This window comes from Schistocerca serialis, chromosome 8, assembly GCF_023864345.2.
Source record: "Schistocerca serialis cubense isolate TAMUIC-IGC-003099 chromosome 8, iqSchSeri2.2, whole genome shotgun sequence".
In the NCBI taxonomy this organism is placed as follows: domain Eukaryota; kingdom Metazoa; phylum Arthropoda; class Insecta; order Orthoptera; family Acrididae; genus Schistocerca; species Schistocerca serialis.
Window position 1 is genome coordinate 272,448,609 of NC_064645.1, and position 19,072 is coordinate 272,467,680.

Sequence of the window (19,072 nt, forward strand, 5' to 3'; positions counted from 1 at the left end):
ATAAGGCAGTATTAAAATTAATGAACGAAAGAGTCCTAGCAGTATGCAGCAAATCTTTGCTTGATATGGAACATACAGTCTGCATAAAATCCATAATACATTCTTGTGTGGCCTTGAAAATTTTGGATCTGACTATGTAAATCTTATTATTGCAATATTTCACTATTTTCATGGCTGGCCTGCCAGATGGGAGGATTTTGAACTATGGCAGGAGAAACTTGTACACACTAAGCATCGTTTCTTAAAACATGTGCCATCATGTTGGCTTAACTGTAACCCCTGCAGTCCAAAGGATTTTCGACCAGTGGTGTGCTATCAATAGGTATTTCCTCACAGTTTTATCTTCAAAATCTACTTCGGTTTCAGACAAGTCGAAAGAAATAGGCTTATAAAGCAACCTGACATCAAAGCGCAACTTATGGTTGCTACTGAAAGGGCCGACATCTTTTCGTACTACTTGCAGTTCTTTCAAAAGGAAGGATCGTTAATTCACCTTTAGTATGAACATGCAAGTTAACTTCTAATAAAGTTGAGGAGTAGGGCTTACAGGTCTAACACTGTACGTAATTTCTCTGTTGCGAAAGAAAACTTCTTGCCAGTGAATAATATTTCTTGCAGTGAAGTACTCATCACGGAACCGAATGAAATGAAGAAGAAAGATGCTGCCTCTTTTCGTAGAGGCATGGAATGCCATAAAGTGCTTGTCAGAATGAATAAGGCTTCTCACTACGACAGTGTGTTCTTTAATGCACGTTGCTTGAAGGTTGGAGATTTTTGAATCATTTCCTCTCAGGCCAAAATTGTAATTTTAGTTAATGCTTTACCCTTTGATGTGGATGCACCTCTACTGTTGGATGAGTGGAAACTCCTGAAATTTGAAATAGAAATTCCTGGAGGTGCATAGTCAATTGAAAAATGCTGCTACTATATTTTTAATTTAAGGTCTGCTTCAAACTGTTTAAAATATCCCATTGTACAGAGTGTACATAAAGTACAGGAACAAGAACCAAACATTATATAGATATCATAAATGTCACTTTGAAGAGAAACCCTGAATTTTTTTTTTTTTTTTTTTTTTCGTATACCGCCACAGCGTAGTTTGGTAATTTGCCAATAGCCTGCGCTGGTCGCAAACATGGCGAGTTCAGATGCGGAGCGAGCTTTCTGTGTGTTGGAGTTCGACAAGAACACGTGTGCTACAGCTCTTCAACGGACGTTTAGAACCAAGTACGATAAGAAGCCGCCAACAAGGAAGGCCATTTACCACTGGCACAACAAATTCGTTACGACGGGTTGTTTGTGCCTTGTCACGTCGAAAACTGTACAGGCCATTCTTCTTGCCGAGAGCACAGTCACTGGATATTCCTACTTGGACTTGTTGCAGCAATGGCTGATGCCTCAAATGCAATCGGACTCTCCGTTCATCTTTCAGCAGTATGGGGCTCCACCCCATTTTCATCGTGAAGTTCGTGGGTACCTGAACACGGAGCTGCCGCATTGGTGGATCGGCCGTGCTACAGAAGGTTACAGCTGTTTCATGAAATGGCCTCCCCTATCACCAGATCTCACTCCGTGTGACTTTTTTCTGTGGAAACACATTACACATCTGGTGTATGTACCGCCTCTACCATGCGATGTAGCAGAGCTCCAGGTGAGAATACGGGAAGCGACTGCCACAGTCGACGATGCCATGCTGGGACGGGTATGGCAAGAATTCGATTACCGTATTGACGTCTGCCGGGTCACTCATGGTTAGCATATCGAATGTTTGTAAAAAGAACCTTCAGAGTCTCTCTTCAAAATGCAATAAGAATGAAATCTGTAGAATGTTTAGTTCTTGTGCAATAAATAATTGAAAGAGTTCCGGGACTTTATGTACGCCCTATACTTTGTCTCGTGGTAGTGCTAAGGTAGAAAGAAAATCTTCTCTTTCTGGGCATATTTTAACAAGTGATATGGTAAAAACGAATGAACGTGGTTTAAATTCAAGATTGAATATTTTATCTAGCACAAAACAGTACAGCAATTTTATATAGCACGTAACTGTACAGCCGTAAGGCACACTTGTTCCGTATTACAGACGAACTTTTGCTGTTGGCTACAAATGCATAACAAGCTACAGGGTACGGCAGAACCGATTAAGCAGGTTTAAGGAGCAATAGAAAGTAAATTCAAGATGGCGCCGTTAGCATCAACACATTGTTTTAGACGATCCCTGAAGTTTCGAGCAGCTCTTGCACGCGTATCGCGAGGTATGGCATTCACTTTGCCAATAGCCCGCTCTTTTAACTCTGGTAGGATGTGAGGGCAGATTTTGAAAACCTTTTCCTTCAGATACCCCTTCAAAAAAGTAGTCACAAATGCTCAAATCTGGTGACCGTGCAGGCCACATGTCATCACCACTCACAGAGACGAGGCGCCCTGGAAACATTTCTCTCAAAACATCAACAGAAATTCGAGATGTGTGAGCAGTAGCTCCATCCTGTTGGAACCTCAAGTCTCCAAGTCCATATTCTTCAACAATCTAGTCCATTCTGGGTTGCAGAAAATTTTGCAAAACTGAAACATAACGTGTGGAATTCACTGTCACTCCTTCCTAATCGAAAAAGTAAGAGCCTACCATACCAAATTGTGATATGGCACACCACACTGTCACTTTAGGAGAATGTTGCGGTCTTTCGTGAATAATTCGGGGGTTATTTTCAGCCTAGTAGAGAAAGTTTTGCTTATTCACGCACCCACTAAGATGAAAATGTGCCTCGTCACAACTGAAGAAAGCTGCATTCGGAGGGATCTGAGCAAGCATTTGCTCACGCAGATTTTGACAGTTGGCGTAGTCTTCTGGGCGTAATTCTTGAGCAATCATTATTTTGAAAGGATGAAACTTCAAATCGCACTGCAGAATCTTCCTCAAACTGCGGTCTGAAATCCCCAGTGCAACATCATGTCGTCGAGTAGAACGTTGCGGCGATTGTTGAACTGCTGTTATCGCCCGCTACACATTTTCTGGCGTTCTGATGGATCTACGTCGGCCATGTGTATCTATTCTTAGTGTGCTACCAGTTTCCTCCAACTGCCAAACCCAGGACCGAATTGTGTTTGCATTAGGAACGGCATTGTTGTGTGAAATGTTGAACTGTCGTCGAAAAGCTATCACAGATCTGTTGTTTTCATAATAAGCGCGAACAGCAAAACTACGATGTGTACCGGTCCAGATCATGTTGGCTACTGAAATGCGGTCAACGACTGGACAAAGGCTGACCACGTGCAACTGCCTACCCCCCACGACAGCCCAGCGGTAATCGATAGGAACTGCCGCACCCTGTACAAAAGCTACTTAGAAGAAAAATTAAGTACGAAAAGATGTTGAAGGAAACTGAAGAAAGACGAGCATTGGAAAACAGAATAGAAAACTTGATGGCTAAAACTGCTGCTGATCTGAATGAATTGTCAAAAACTTTATTGCAGAAAAATGATTAAAAGGAAATCCAAGGAAAAGCTGCTGATCAACTGCCCGAAGAAGCCACTAAGCACCTTGAAGAAGAAATTGAACGTAAGGATTATGGCGAATTCACTCTTGTTCAAGGTACGCTAACTAGAGTTAAAAGAACTACAAGTGGAAAAGCAAAAAAATTGGATCAAGTGGATACAATTGCAGAAGAGATTAAACGAAAAACAAGTAAAATATCATCCTACTTTAAGAAAAAGTAAATTATGTCTTCGTAATTGCAAAAGTCGTTGATATGTAGAGACGGTGGTGATACTAACATTGTTGAAGTTTGATTTATAATTTGATTTTTTATTTGATTTCTAATACCAATATTATCATGTACAAAAGAACGATAAGAAAGAAAATAAAACTGTAAATGAAACGAGGGTAAAACGTTATCAAAGAGATTATTTGAGAAAGTTGTTTTCTTATAGTACCTAATTTCAAATGGTCTAATATTTTTGTTGTGTATATATTCCCCTACTCGATACTGGCTGAAGCAAGCAACTGTGATAATGATTAGCAAATTAAAAACAACCTTGACTGTACTTCATTTATATACTGCTAACTCGTTTCACCCTTTTTGGTCATCTTCGGAACAATAAGTACGTGTCTGTTGATGTGTATAAATCTCACACACATAAAGAAAGTTTTGCGTCACCCCGGTTCCCAGAACTCCTTAAGACAAACGTTGACTGTGGATATTGTATCGCATACACAGTCCCTTTGACTGTTCAGAGATGTCACTAAACCCGCCCCAGCAACTATGCATGAGCAGCGCCTATTAGACGGAGGGGGTCCGACAGCCGATCACTTCGAGTCATTCCAACAGGCAGGAGATACACGGCTCGTGTTGTCTGTAGTTCAACCATGCCTAGACGGTCAATACCGCGATTTGATCGCGTCCGCATTGTTACTTTGTGCCAGGAAATGCTCTCAAAAAGGGAAGTGCCCAGGCGTCTCGGAGTGAACAAAAGCAATGTTGATCGGAGCCGGCCGAAGTGGCCGCGCGGTTCTAGGCGCTGCAGTCTAGAACCGCGAGACCGCTACGGTCGCAGGTTCGAATCCTGCCTCGGGCATGGATGTGTATGATGTCCTTAGGTTAGTTAGGTTTAACTAGTTCTAAGTTCTAGGGGACTAATGACCTGAGAAGTTGAGTCCCATAGTGCTCAGAGCCACTTACTGCAGTGGATGACCGCTTCCCTGACAGCAACGCCACCATGTTGAATTATGTTTCTCGTGTAGCCACAGGACGTCGTGTTACGACTCAAACTATGCGCAATAGGCTGCATGATGCGCAACTTCCCTCCCGACGCCCATGGCAAGGTCCATCTTTGCAACCACGACACCATGCAGTGCGGTACAGATGGGCCCAACAACATGCCGCATGGACCACTTAGGGGTTGCCACCAAGTTCTCTTCACCGAAGAGTGTCGCAAATGCCTTCAACCAGACAATCATTGGAGACGTGTTTGGAGGCAACCCGGTCAGGCTGAACGCCTTAAACACACTCCAGGGAGTGCAGCAAGGTGTAGGTTCCCTACTGTTTTGGGGTGGCATTATGTGGGGCCAACGTACGCCACTGGTGGTCATGGAAGGCGCCGTAACGGCTGTACGATGCGCAAATGCCATCCTCCAACCGATAGTGCAACCATATCGGCAGCATATTGGCGAGGCATTCATCTTCATGGATGACAATTCGTGCCCCCAAAGTGCACATCTTGTGAATTACTTCCTTCAGGATTACATCGTTCGACTAGAGTGGCGAGCCTACTCTCCAGACCTGAACCCTATCAAACATGCCTGGGATATTTCCAGAATGAGATTTTCACTCTGCAGCGGAGTGTGAACTGATATGAAACTTCCTGGCAGATTAAAACTGTGTGCCCGGCCGAGACTCGAATTCGGGACCTTTGCCTTTCGCGGGCAGGTGCTCTACCATCTGAGCTACCGAAGCACGACTCACGATCGGTACTCACAGCTTTACTTCTGCCAGTTTTGAAGGTAAGAGACGAGATACTGGCAGAAGTAAAGCTGTGAGTACCGGGCGTGAGTCGTGCTTCGGTAGCTCAGATGGTAGAGCACCTGCCCGCGAAAGGCAAAGGTCCCGAGTTCGAGTCTCGGTCGGGCACACAGTTTTAATCTGCCAGGAAGTTTCATGCCTGGGATAGATTGAAAACGGCTGTTTGTGGACGGCGTGACCCACCAGCCACTCTGAGGGATCTACGCCGAATCGCCATTGAGGAGTGGGACAATCTGGACCAACAGTGCCTTGATGAATTTGTGGAAAGTATGCCACGACGAATACAGGCATGCATCAATGCTACTGTGTATTAGAGGTACCGGTGTGTACAGCAATATGGACCACCACCTCTTAAGGTCTCGCTGTACGGTGGCACAACATGCAATGTGTGGTTTTCATAAGCAATAAGAAGGGCGGAAATGAAGTTTATGTTGATATCTATTCCAATTTTCTGAATAGGTTCCGAAACTCTCCGAACCGAGGTGATGCAAAACTTTTTTTGATGTGTGTATTATTAAGTCAAAATATTCAAGGCCTACGACTTACGCATGAAATACTAGCTTTGTGTATATATTATTCTGAAGATGTCTCAAACAGGAGAAACACGTTAGCAGTAAAGAAATAAAGTACAATCAAGACTGTTCTTTATTGCAATTTTTTGTTTGCTTTCTTTTTTAAATCTCTCATCAAGCTCATTTGGCGGGGTACTTCATTAAAAAGTTTACTGATGTCTCGTATTTTGTTTCCCTTTTGGTCCCTTAAAAATTCATTACGTCTCTTAAAAAAAATGTAATGTTGGTCCCTTAAGTCCATATTTGTTTTTAGATTTCTGCTAAAAACGCTGAGTCACTTCAAGCCAAAGTTCTGAACTTCAATTTCTGCAACATCATTGTGTTACGTAATAGTACAAACGCTAAACGGAGAGCGTGAAAAGATTTGTAGGGCCATTTATTTGCAAGAAATCCAAACTACAAGTAAATAATTCACATTCATTTAAAAAATAGATCTTTTGCCAATAGTGATTACAATTTTTACACACTATTTACACTTCAGTCTTTGGTTGCATCCGGATATGTCACGTACTATTTTGACTCAGTACATTTACACTTATTATGAGAAGTACTACTGTTAGGGGGGGGGGGGTATCTAGTGAAATTTGTGACTGATGATGTCTGCATTGGGGGGATGCAACAAGTTATCTTGGATGGAGAGTCATTGACAGATGTAGAAGAAATTTCGGATCTGCTCCAGGGAAGTGTGTTGGGACGCTTGCTGTTTACGTTGCAATATTAATAGTAATCTCTCTGACATTTACAGATGATGCACCGTCTGAAAGAAGCTGCATAAATATTCAGTCAGATCTTGACAAAATTTCAAATTGGTGCAAAGACTGAAGAATTGGTAAATTGTTCACTTCACAAACGGAAAAAAGTAGTATTCTATTAGTGTACTATCAGTGAGTCACAAATGGAATCAGTAAACTCATACAAATATACTTGGGTGTAACAATTCGTAGGGACATGAGATGGAGCGATCACATAGCCACAGTCATGGGTAAAGCAGGTAGCCGACTTCAGTTTACTGGTAGAACATTGGGGAAATGCAATTAGTCTATAAAGGAAATTGCTCACAAATCACTCTTGAGGCTCGTTCTAGAATACTGATTAAGCACATGGGACCCGCACCAAATAGGACTAACTGGGGATATTGAATGTATACAGAGAAGGGTAGCACGAATAGTCACAGGTTGTCTGACCTGCGGGCCTTTGCTGACGAAACTGAACTGGCAGATTCTTGAACACAGACGAAGTATCGCGAGATATAGAATGTAACGGCAAACTGTGAATACGGTATCACCACAGCTATAAAATTTACTGAAAACAAATGAAAATTTTTGCCTAACTGGAACTCGAACCCCGATTTCCTGCTCTACGTGAGCGGTTGACTTAACAACTTCGGCTATCTGAGTACGTTTCACGGACAGACCCAAACTTCCAATGTCCCAATGTCTGCTACCCAAAGTTGATTTCTGCATTGGGAAAGACCATTCAGTATTCTCCTCAGATTGTCTTGGCTTTGGCAGAAAATACATTAGTGCAATGTTTGTATTGACAGTGTAAGTAAAGTTTGATGCAATGTTCCTTCGGACATGCACGGACACTGCTCACGATTTACAGCCGCATTAAATCATTAAATGTATTCGCAAGTTGCGAATACGGTACCACTACCGATACACAATTCGTGATTTAATAAGGCTATAAATCGTCAGTGCTGTCTGTTCCTTCGGACATGCAGGCATACACTGCACCGAACTTTACAGACACTGCACAAATGCATCCCGAGAGAGCCTACTTTCGAAATTTCAGGAGCCAGCTATGAATGATGACCAGGAATATACTACAAACCCCCTACGTTTCGCTTTTGTAGGGATTGTGAATGATACTGGAGGAAGCCGTAACAATTGGTACAATGGAACGTCCTCTGTCATGCACTTCACAGTGGTTTGCAGAGTATGGGTGTAGATGTAATTATATAGTAGTGTTACAGACATCAGTCAACTGCTGGTACACTCAATTTTTGAGATCTCTGTTTTTCGTACTCGTCCCATTTTACCCTCCACATCATGGATAACTTTTAAATAATTTTACAAATCTTTGCCGATTATCATTTTCTGAACCATTTTAACCCATAAACATTCCGGAGCACTATAGTGTTCAAACGGAATCCTCGACAGTGTACGGTGCACCTGTGTCAAAATCGTGCACCTGGTATGCTCTGCATTGCATTTACACACACGGTAGTGGCATGGGCGCTTGGCATGTATGCGCCAAAAGAGTCGTAAAAACCATTCGTGTAAACGAGGCTAACACTCGTAAAGCATGTGTTTATACTCTGACATGACATTTATTTACGGAATTTGTAATGAAAATGTTATTGTTACTTGTGAAGAATACTGGAGATGGTTTTCTAATCTTTGAGCATCAGATTGTTTATTCATGTTTTCAACATTTTTCTAACATTTTTTTCTCAGTACACATGTTCATTCTGAACGTGCAGCTGAAAAAAATGTGAATGAAACAAAAGCAATTCCTCAGTGCCTAGAACAAGCAGCAAACACAAATGTATAGTGAACATTACATCAATGTGGCCGGCCAGGGTGGTCGAGCGGTTCTAGGTGCAAGTCCCATAGTGCTCAGAGCCATTTGAACCAAACATCATTGTGAATATTGTTTTTATAATCAGCAGCTGCAACACCTTCAAACCAAACAGCCAAAGAATCAAAACAATCAGAATAATTTATTCAGTTCATACTATATACCAATGAAGTTACATCCAAAAACTTAAACCCAAATTGCATTGTGGAGCTATTTTCGACAGAGCGTCACTGTATGTGTCAGGCACCCTGTTATCGACAGTCAACTGAATGGGTGTGCTTTACAGACTCCAGTTTAGGACATGATACATAAAACAAGATGAGTTCCCCTGTTTTGGTATTATATTGCTAAAATTATAGAAGACCAAGCTTTGTATACAGTAGGCAAATTCTAATGAATGTAGAGTACACAAAACTTTTTTCTTTCTTATGAAATACTTTCACAAGACAGAATAACAGAATATCACGGAGAGCTGTAGTTCTCTTAATATAGGATCGTCCAACTGCCAAATAAATTATTACTGCAGCAGGAAATTTGTTAAGTCAAGCAAAGAAAATATTTTGTGTCCCCATTAGTTGTGGACAGGACTTGGATGAAACTGAACTGTGGGCTGGCACGTTTGAGAACATCGTAAGAAGTGAGAGGGTGTAGAAGCCTTCTTCAGTTACTTAGAGCTGGTTAGTGGAAAGGAGATGATTGTTATCATACTAGTAGGTATTCTGGATTAAAAACATATTGTTTAAACAGTCCAACAATTTATCTCACATGTGTAGCTTACTGAGAAAGGTGTCTTACAGTAGCTTTACACTTAATAGCTCAGTGGCCTAACGCCTTCAAAACACAGAAGTGTTGATCCAAGGATAGAGCATTTAAGGAACACTCACTCAGGCACAGACAAAACACTGTAAGTACAGATATGCTGAGGCTCAGCACTGCCCACGAGTCTCATGAAACTCGTTTGATCTGGCAGGCTAGAGTTTCATTGGTGGTACTGGTGGAAGTCCTACGCAAGTGGAACATACTGCAACGTGGGCATTTCAGCCTGGGTTTCAGAACATCGGAGTCGCAGACTTGAATTGAGGTGTCGCACGCTCACACTCAAGCGGCCTGCCAGGGGCAGTGTTGCCCAACGAGTGCTTTGTCTCGTTAGCTGAAACTTGAATTTACGCACGTGACAATCTGATTGGCTAACTTCAATGCTAAATAACTCAGAAACGGCGCAACTTATCACATTTTTTTCTTAACATTTATGTCTCAGTACAATCTGCCCTACAACATCACGACAAGCGTTTCAGACATTTTATGACCACCCTGTATATTACGTCATACAGAGGAAATTCACTAAAGGCTAGAAAAATACTGCAGCTGTCAATATCAAATATATGCACATGAGAATAATATAAGATTAGTGCAAAACTGGAGAACTAATTATATGCAACACAACTACATACCTCACCTTGACATGAGCCAATTAACTACCTTTCGTTGTCAGTGATGTACTAACTGAGCCAATTAAGAACACGATTGATACAAATAAACTTCAGGGCCATCTCTCGTTTGTTGAATTTATAAAGTATTAGAGAGACTGAGCCTTAAGTGCATTTCAATCTATGCAAATCAATTTATTATTAGAGAACAAGTATGCTTTCACCTTGACAAGTCACGCTGCCATCAAATCCCGAACCTCATGCAACATATAGAAGACAGCTTCCAACAAGTGTGGCTGCCACTGCTCTCACAGCAGTCTATGATACAATCAACAATAAGAAACTGATTAAAAAAGTATACAGTACCATTAAGGCTTACATATTGCCACATTTCATCCTGACTGCTTATTATAAAATAGACAATTATCACCCTAAAAACAAAAGGAGTGCCTGGCAGACCAGAAAAATGGCCTCCAAGGAAGAAGGAGGTGTTTCTGCTCCACTGTTGTTTACACACACACACACACACACACACACACACACACACACACACACACACAAACAAACAAACAAACCAATGACCTGCTGATCATACTAGACATCTGCTCCTATATCCATGTAGCTGATACACTGATCACCATTCAAGACAAGATTTTCAAAGGGGTGGAAAAGAAACTATTAACAGTACTCGAGAACTTTGCTGTTTATTACAATAATAATCCTCCTCACCTAAGCCCAAGCCTGGAAAAACAAGACTGTTTGCTTTCCATTTACACAAAGAAAGAACTTAATGTAACATTGAATGGATATTGCCTCTCACGTTGTGCTAACTTGAAATACCTGGGAGCCAAGCTCTATCATACCATTCCCTAAAAGGTATACAATATGAGTACAAAAATAAAAGTATGTACCCAGAACAATAGAATATGAAAGCTGAGAACCAGCTAATGGGGTGCACAACCCACAATCCTTCACACATCTGCTCTATCCTTGTGTTTTTCCAGTACGGTTTAGGTTGCCCCAGTCTGGTGAAACTCTATTCCTGCGGAAAAAGTAGCTGTAGCCCTGAACGACAAATGACATAGCCCAATCATTACAGTATATTTTTTCCCTAGCCATATAAAATAGATATATCAGCTTAAGGGTATAGATCCTCCAGGAGTAAGGATAAGAACAGCAACACAGGTTGAGAAACAAAAAGTAAGAGAATTCGAGAAATCCTATGTTTGGACATAATCCTCAGCCACAGAGATTAAAATCAAGAAAAATGTTTTTACAAGTAGCCAAATCAAGCCCATTGTCACCCAATAAATGTCAAGTAGAGCTGTGGTGGCACTCTTTTCCATGGCACAACCTGAAGGGGGAAATTTCTGGGTGTTTCAAACTCTTTTATACAACATGGAAAGTCCTGAATCATCTAAGGATGGACATACCACAATATACAGAAAATCTGAAGAAACAACAGTATATTAGTACTGATGAACATCCTCAATGTAGCGAACTACATGATCCACCACATTGCTAATCTGCAAACAGGTGGAATGACATGTGGAATGACATTGTTACACTGAACAACAAGGCTATTCAAGGTTGCTATTTTATGGATTAATTGTGGAATCTGAACACCAGAAAACCCTGCTGGACACCATTTTCATTACCACGTGACACATTCGAATGAAATTTACTACATATGTTTTTAACGTGTTGACTTGGTTATACGAGTGTTAAGTGAGGTTGATTTAACATTCTACCATAAATTATAATTCTACTTAATGATTTTATTCTTCCTATTGTATGATGTCTTTGACAAGAAAAAATAAAATACCTCATCGACAGGCATCCCCTGATGACTTCATCATTAACAGTATGGTAACATTCTTCAACAGAGATTACACAAAGTCCCTGAAAATGGTATTATCCCAATGATATAATAAAACAGATTCTGCAGAATTTGCAAGGTAGAGAAAGGAGCCAGTAGTAAGATCACAGAATTTGCTTGGATGGCTAAACTGTTATGGGAAAAGTTGAAATCCATGTTTACCACCAGTCCAGTACACAGTTTTAGCTTGCCACATATAATAAATACGGTAAATAATCTGCAAGGAGTACAATAATTCCACCACACAAACTCTGTCTCTTTCACATAAATATCTGTAACATAATGTTAAAACATAATACAAAGTGGAATAAAAGTTCAAATTATTTGTACTGTAACTTCCTGGCAGATTAAAACTGTGTGCCCGACCGAGACTCGAACTTGGGACCTTTGCCTTTCGCGGGCAAGTGCTCTACCATCTGAGCTACCGAAGCACGACTCACACCCGGTACTCACAGCTTTACTTCTGCCAGTATCTCGTCTCCTACCTTCCAAACTTTACAGAAGCTCTCCTGCGAACCTTGCAGAACTAGCACTCCTGAAAGAAAGGATATAGCGGAGACATGGCTTAGCCACAGCCTGGGGGATGTTTCCAGAATGAGATTTTCACTCTGCAGCGGAGTGTGCGCCGATATGAAACTTCCTGGCAGATTAAAACTGTGTGCCCGGCCGAGACTCGAACTCGGGACCTTTGCCTTTTGCGGGCAAGTGCTCTACCATCTGAGCTACCGAAGCTTCATATCAGCGCACACTCCGCTGCAGAGTGAAAATCTCATTCTGGAAACATCCCCCAGGCTGTGGCTAAGCCATGTCTCCGCTATATCCTTTCTTTCAGGAGTGCTAGTTCTGCAAGGTTCGCAGGAGAGCTTCTGTAAAGTTTGGAAGGTAGGAGATGAGATACTGGCAGAAGTAAAGCTGTGAGTACCGGGCGTGAGTCGTGCTTCGGTAGCTCAGGTGGTAGAGCACCTGCCCGCGAAAGGCAAAGGTCCCGAGTTCGAGTCTCGGTCGGCACACAGTTTTAATCTGCCAGGAAGTTTCATATCAGCGCACACTCCGCTGCAGAGTGAAAATCTCATTCTATTTGTACCGTTTTGAAAAAGGTGATAGTATATTCACAATATTATAGAGATAGGTAGGTCAAGATTTAAGGTATTTTACATTACCCTCAGATTGATTTTGTTGGTGTACTGAGGTTGCAATACTGCCTTGGCCACTTCCTCTGCTCTTCTCCGCCCCTTTTTCTTAACAGTGGGGGGAGAATTAACTATACTATAGTCTGTGATCACACAAGGTGGGTCCTTATCCTGGGGCTATCTGTTCTTCCCTTTTAATCTCACCCAACCCATTCCTCTTTCGTACCCAATGAAAGAACTAGGAGTTTTGAAGGCTACAACAGTCTTGTGCACTTTTATAAGTGTGTATCAATAGAAATAATAATTTTACCTTTTCACACACACACACACAGTGCCTGTTCAAAGTTTGGTGTAGGGAGAGAGATTCTGAATACGGAGTACACAGGATGTATTCAGCACCTACCACATGGTGCACAGTGTCATAATCATCACCCAAAGAAAGGATGCCATGTCTCATATACATCAGCAACCACACAAATTTATTTTTCCACAATAGCTCGCCAAACAACTCACTGTTTTTTTTTAAACCATGAACACTTATCTGCAACAATTTAGTAGTTTCCTTCTTAAAAAAGTTGGCATGTAATCCCAGGAATTAGCATATTGCCATTTTAACTTTTTTATGACTTCTCAATGTACATCTAAAAACAGCCTGATGAGAGATCCAGCTGCAATTGCTATTCACTCGATCACTGTGCTCCGTAGATCAAGGAGGAGACTCTCAAAGAATGTGGGATGAGTTAAGGTATATTTACATTAATGTGAAACAAAGATATCGTAGAAACTTAATCTGTATAATGTATTAACAATAAATCGTCACTATACTACTTAAGCTATTCACATTTATGCCATCTAAATTTAATTGGGTAAAATTTTAGGAAAACTGCTACTTTGAAAAAAAGCTGCTGCCATGTCAGTTTTACTATTACCTTTTGCTGCTTGCTTCCTATTACATGCTGTAGACACTAAAGGCATAAACATTAACATAAACACAAAGGAGGACTTCAGACTGCCCAAGGGGACAGGAACGGTGCAGGGGAACAAGCCCTGCCTCCCTCTCACAGCAGCACTGAAAGTATGTCCATATTCTGTGCTTCTGTGAGAGCACAACTAATGTTGTCATAGTTATCATCGATCCATCTGGTACTGTAAGGGTCATACTTGAGCCCGTCACGGATCAGGAGTGGTCTCTCTATTAATTTGCAGATAATAAAAGAAAACAACAAGCAAGCTCAACACAAAGCATTTGGTAAGGGCTACAGCACAATTGTTTGCTGAGGTTGGCGCGCACGCTCCCCCTCCCCAGTAACTGCTACATTAGAATGTCCTAATAATAGTAGATAAATATTTACTTTATTAGTGTGGTACTCACAAACCTCTGATTGTTTAAAGAACTGAGCTCTCATATGCATAAAAAAGCTTCTAACTCTTCAAAATTCTGTTTACTTCACAAATGACTTAGTGTATTAAGTACTTGGGATTGATGAAGTTAGTGAGAAAAAGTTTAGAAAAGATCAAACTAAGTTTCAAATTTGTTGGAAGTCATTGAACGCACTAATTATAAACTACTGCACAACTATAGTCTGAGTAACTTGTACTTAAAAGAAGCTAATTTCTCATGTATCTTACTGTTTATGAAGTCAAGTCTACTGAGGTATGTGCTGTACAGTGATATAATTTTGCAGCTACATTCAGTGCTACATGTGGACACTGTCTGCAAAATCTGTTTCAAATTCAGTTACTGGTGAAAAAGTAATAAATTAAATCATCATCCCCCGATGCTGAAGTTTCACTGCATATACAGCAAAAACGTAATAAGCAATGAACTTTTTTCGTTCCACTATTTTGTGGAAAGTGTTAGAGAGAAAAAAATGTTTTGAAAGGTCTGAAATTGTGTAAAGTTTGTTGGAAGTCACTAAAAGTTCTCATTCTCAAATACCGGATACCTCTGGGTAATTTGAGTGCCGTGAGAGAACTGCCGCCAGATGTATACACAGTTTCTCACTTTAATACTTCACTTATTGTGTTAAGCCCTTAGTGAAAGATTATACTTCTTAATAAACAGATTAGGACATAACCCTAATTCTAAAAATGAAATTTTTACTGCCGTGGAAGCTATTAAACAGACAACCTCTGGCTAGGGCTATGCACCGTGAATTTGATCAGGTGTTTAGTAATACAGATGTCACAGAGAAAATAGTTGACATCTCTAAATACCAAGTGCTACTTACAGTACATTTCTACTAGTCATGCAGCTGTATAACAAACACTACTACTTGCCATGTAGCGAACAGAACTTTTCAATCTCTGAATCTAGATATTCAGATGATTTCAAGAAAAAGTTTTTTCTGAATTAGATAGGATTTCTAACGTCTTGCTTTTACTGACAAGATACAGTTGCACAATAATAAATCTCACAACAGGTGTTAGTGAAACTCAGTGTGGTTAGCACTTAGTGTTCAAGAGAACTACAGAACATTGCTATTTACACTGGACGGTATCTGTTCATTACCAGAAGACAGAGACTGCTTCAAATATGTTGTTGGGTTCACAAGAAACATCCAAGACTAGCTGTCAGATTTGAGCAGAGACAATGTTAATGAATGCTGTGGTGTCATCTTTTGGTGTGTACCTTGACCATTTGGTTTTTAGTTGGTGGAGTCAATGAATGTGGAAGCAAAAAGCCTTCTTGTGGTGACAGCCTGATCTATAGCTTAGCCCGAGGTCTAGGTTAAGTTGAAAGGTGACAGTCTGGATGCAAGCCAGCGAAACCAACAAATGTGAAAGCAAAAAACCAGCTAATCTCTAGCTTGGCCCATTTTATAAGATTGGGACTGATATATCATTATAGCCTCCATCTCGTTTACAATATTTGTCGCATCTTTCCTATGTTAGTGGTCAAAGCTCATAACTGAGGAGGAGGAGGTGGTAACTAGTGTTTGATGTATCATACACAATGAGGTCATTAGACGTGGAGCACAAGCTTGGATTAGGGAAGGAGAGAGTAGGAAAGTGGCCATGCTCAACCAAAGGAACCAGCCCGGCATTTGCCTTAAGCGATTTAAGGAAATCATGGAAAACCTAAACCAGGGTGGCTGGACACTGGTTTGAATTGCTCTGAATGGGAGTCCAGTGTGCTAACCACTGCGTTGTCACACTTGGTCAAATGTTCCTCTTTATCCTGTTATTTCAGTTTTTCCACAGCCACTAATGCATTTCTTTAGATTCATAAATAACTTTGCCAATTTTGGAACAAGTAATACAATCAGTTCAAAACTACTTCTTGATTACATAAGTCCACTTTCCAATCAATAATTTCTAATTATTCAGTTCAGTTTAAAAAATAGAGTTCCCAACACCAAAGACTGGTTCAAACACTGCAGTGTATGACTAGGAACAGTCTTACTGGAGGTGGTCCATGGTATGCCTTGCTTTCCTATGACTGCTGAACAGGACAAGAGAGCCAGTTTAGCACGGACTCTGAACCACAGTACGACAGAGTGGTTTCTTTATTACCAGTACCCACAGCGAAAAATAGTAAACATCCTAGGAATGACTGAGGATTGATCTTTGGACCTTTCAATTTTTAGTCTGTCACTCTATTACTGAAATACATCTATCTAATTTTACTGAAACCAGATAGAAACCATACTTCAGAAATTAACTTAAAGAAACTATATTAAACCTAAGAAATAAACATCTGGATTCTCATATAAATTTATCCGGACTAGTGCTTTACAACTGTCAAGGAGCCTCCCGATTTGTCACAAAATAATTTTTTTTAAATTGTTACCAGTAGCAATTTAGCAAAAAATAATATTATGGAGTGTGTGTCAACCTAAAGTTGACTTTTTGTTAGCCAATACACACTTGAGGATTAGTTAACAACACTGTACTGCACCGTCAGAACAATATATCATTGATACAGCTGACATACAAGCCTTAAGAAACTACAAATGGTTAACATCACAAACAAGGCTCTACAGAAGTACAGAGTAATAACCACATCATTAACACCTTCGACCATGTTAAAAATCTGAAAAGTGCAGATCAAATGTGAATATAGATAATTTATTAAAAAAGGAAGTAGCCTATGGTTCATAGTGCACACCAGATCAATTTGTCATCAAAAGCTCTGTTTAACCGAAACAGCTTTTTGTCATCACATTCAACTCACAACTAAACACCACCTTCCAATCTAAATTAGACATCGGGCTACGCAACAGTTCATTAGAATATGAAAATTCAAAATATTATTCTCCTCGACGGATCACCATCTCCACAATATGATTTAAGCCACCATCCACAAGATGTAAACAACACTGTAAACAAAATGTACAACTGACATCTATAACAAACATATAAACAAAAACATTGCTGACATCCTACACATAACATATGACATCACATTTCATCAATACACTGATTGCTTGTGTTGTTCACTAAACATGATGTCTTAATTTGTGACAGTGTTTAAGTGTCTAGCCTATCTCACATAACAAAGATGAAACGGATAGGTTGCTACTCACTGTAAAGATGACACACTGAGTTGCAGATGAGCATGACGAAAAGACTCTTACACACTGAGCTTTCAGTCAAAGCCTTCTTCAGAAAAGAAAGGAACAGACACATTCACGCAAGCAGGCACATCTCACATACACATCACTGCTATCTGACTATGATGAGGAAAGATCTCTTAAGCTAAAGAGCAAGTCACAACAGACTGGTATATAATTGATAGTATCATATACAATTTTTTTAAAAATTGCAGAAAAATACCTGAAATCAAGAGGTCTGACAAAGAAGATAATAGGCCTGTTACATAACAGCAAGCACCTCTAAACCATTCTGAAGAACTACTGTAATTATTAGCTACAAATTTTTAAGGAATAAACTTTGATGGAAGTAATTGAACATCTAACCTCTTAAGCAGCAACCTATAATAAGTTTGTAAACTATCGTCGGTCATTTGAATATCCCTTTCACGCAAGGATTATCCTTCGTGGTCACAGAGAGATGCCAGAATACATCATAGGACAAAGAGGTGTGAAATTACAATGTTAATAACAGAAGAGGGAAATGCTAATTCTGTTGATGAAGCTAGCTGCACTCTGTTTCCGCAATACGTAACTTCCAAGAAAGTATCCATGCTAACCTAAACGGATTACTTGACCCATTCACATTAACTTGATCTTCTCTCACGATGGTTCATTGTTGACAACAACCTCCAGAAACTACTACACACATCGTGGTTCTTATGCATAAATGACAGGTTCTTAGAATTGCTTAGAATAAGAATTGGTGAGATAGTGAAAAACCTGTTTTCTACATCATCTCCAAAGTGTACTGCTGCCTATAATGCAAAAGCTGTCCTGCCTAGACAAAGTCTGTAACAAGTAACTACAAGTCCCAGTCCTTATAAACAAAAATAATCAGGGCGAAAAAAAAAGTCTCTTTTTCAAGTTACCAACGAACAACTCCGTATGCAGCAGAAAAGTATAAACACACAAGACAAATTTGGGATACAGAAAAGTATAAAATACTCGCCTGAATCCTGGTGGATTCGGGAAATTTGAGGCAATCCTGTAGTTTGCACCGGCACTTTCCCACGGTTTTGGTGGCGCAGCCATTTCAGAAAGTTAACACACGACGATACATTAAAAACGTCAAACACATACACATGACACGAACATAATGATAACAGCACAGGCGTCTAAAGCTAGCAAAATGAGGGATGCTCAACTACCGGACCTACCGATAGATGGCTCTACCAGCTGATTACAGTCGTCTGTATTGCCCGCCATATTCGAATTTGGCAAGAAGTTACTCTCGGTCTGTACGGTGTAAATAAGGAATTACGGACTATCGAAATGGTGATTTCTTGTTCCGATTTCAATTGTACGAAGCGATGGAGTAAGGAGAGTGACTTACCATTTCACAGGTAATACGACTACCGATACAATACGAT

At 40.4% G+C, this 19,072-nt stretch overlaps 1 protein-coding gene across 3 annotated transcripts in view; it reads right to left on the reverse strand.

The window, feature by feature from the left end:
• Positions 1–19,072, reverse strand: part of LOC126416378 (probable peroxisomal membrane protein PEX13) — a 103,764-nt gene that overhangs the window by 77,822 nt on the left and 6,870 nt on the right. For 2 of the 3 annotated variants that reach the window (XM_050084056.1, XM_050084058.1), the window contains exon 1: positions 18,652–18,856. In XM_050084056.1, the coding sequence (XP_049940013.1) occupies positions 18,652–18,734 (83 nt within the window). In that variant the 5' untranslated portion in view covers positions 18,735–18,856. Of the gene's footprint in view, positions 1–18,651; positions 18,857–19,072 lie in introns of those variants that run through there. The other variant, XM_050084057.1, reaches the window with a different exon arrangement.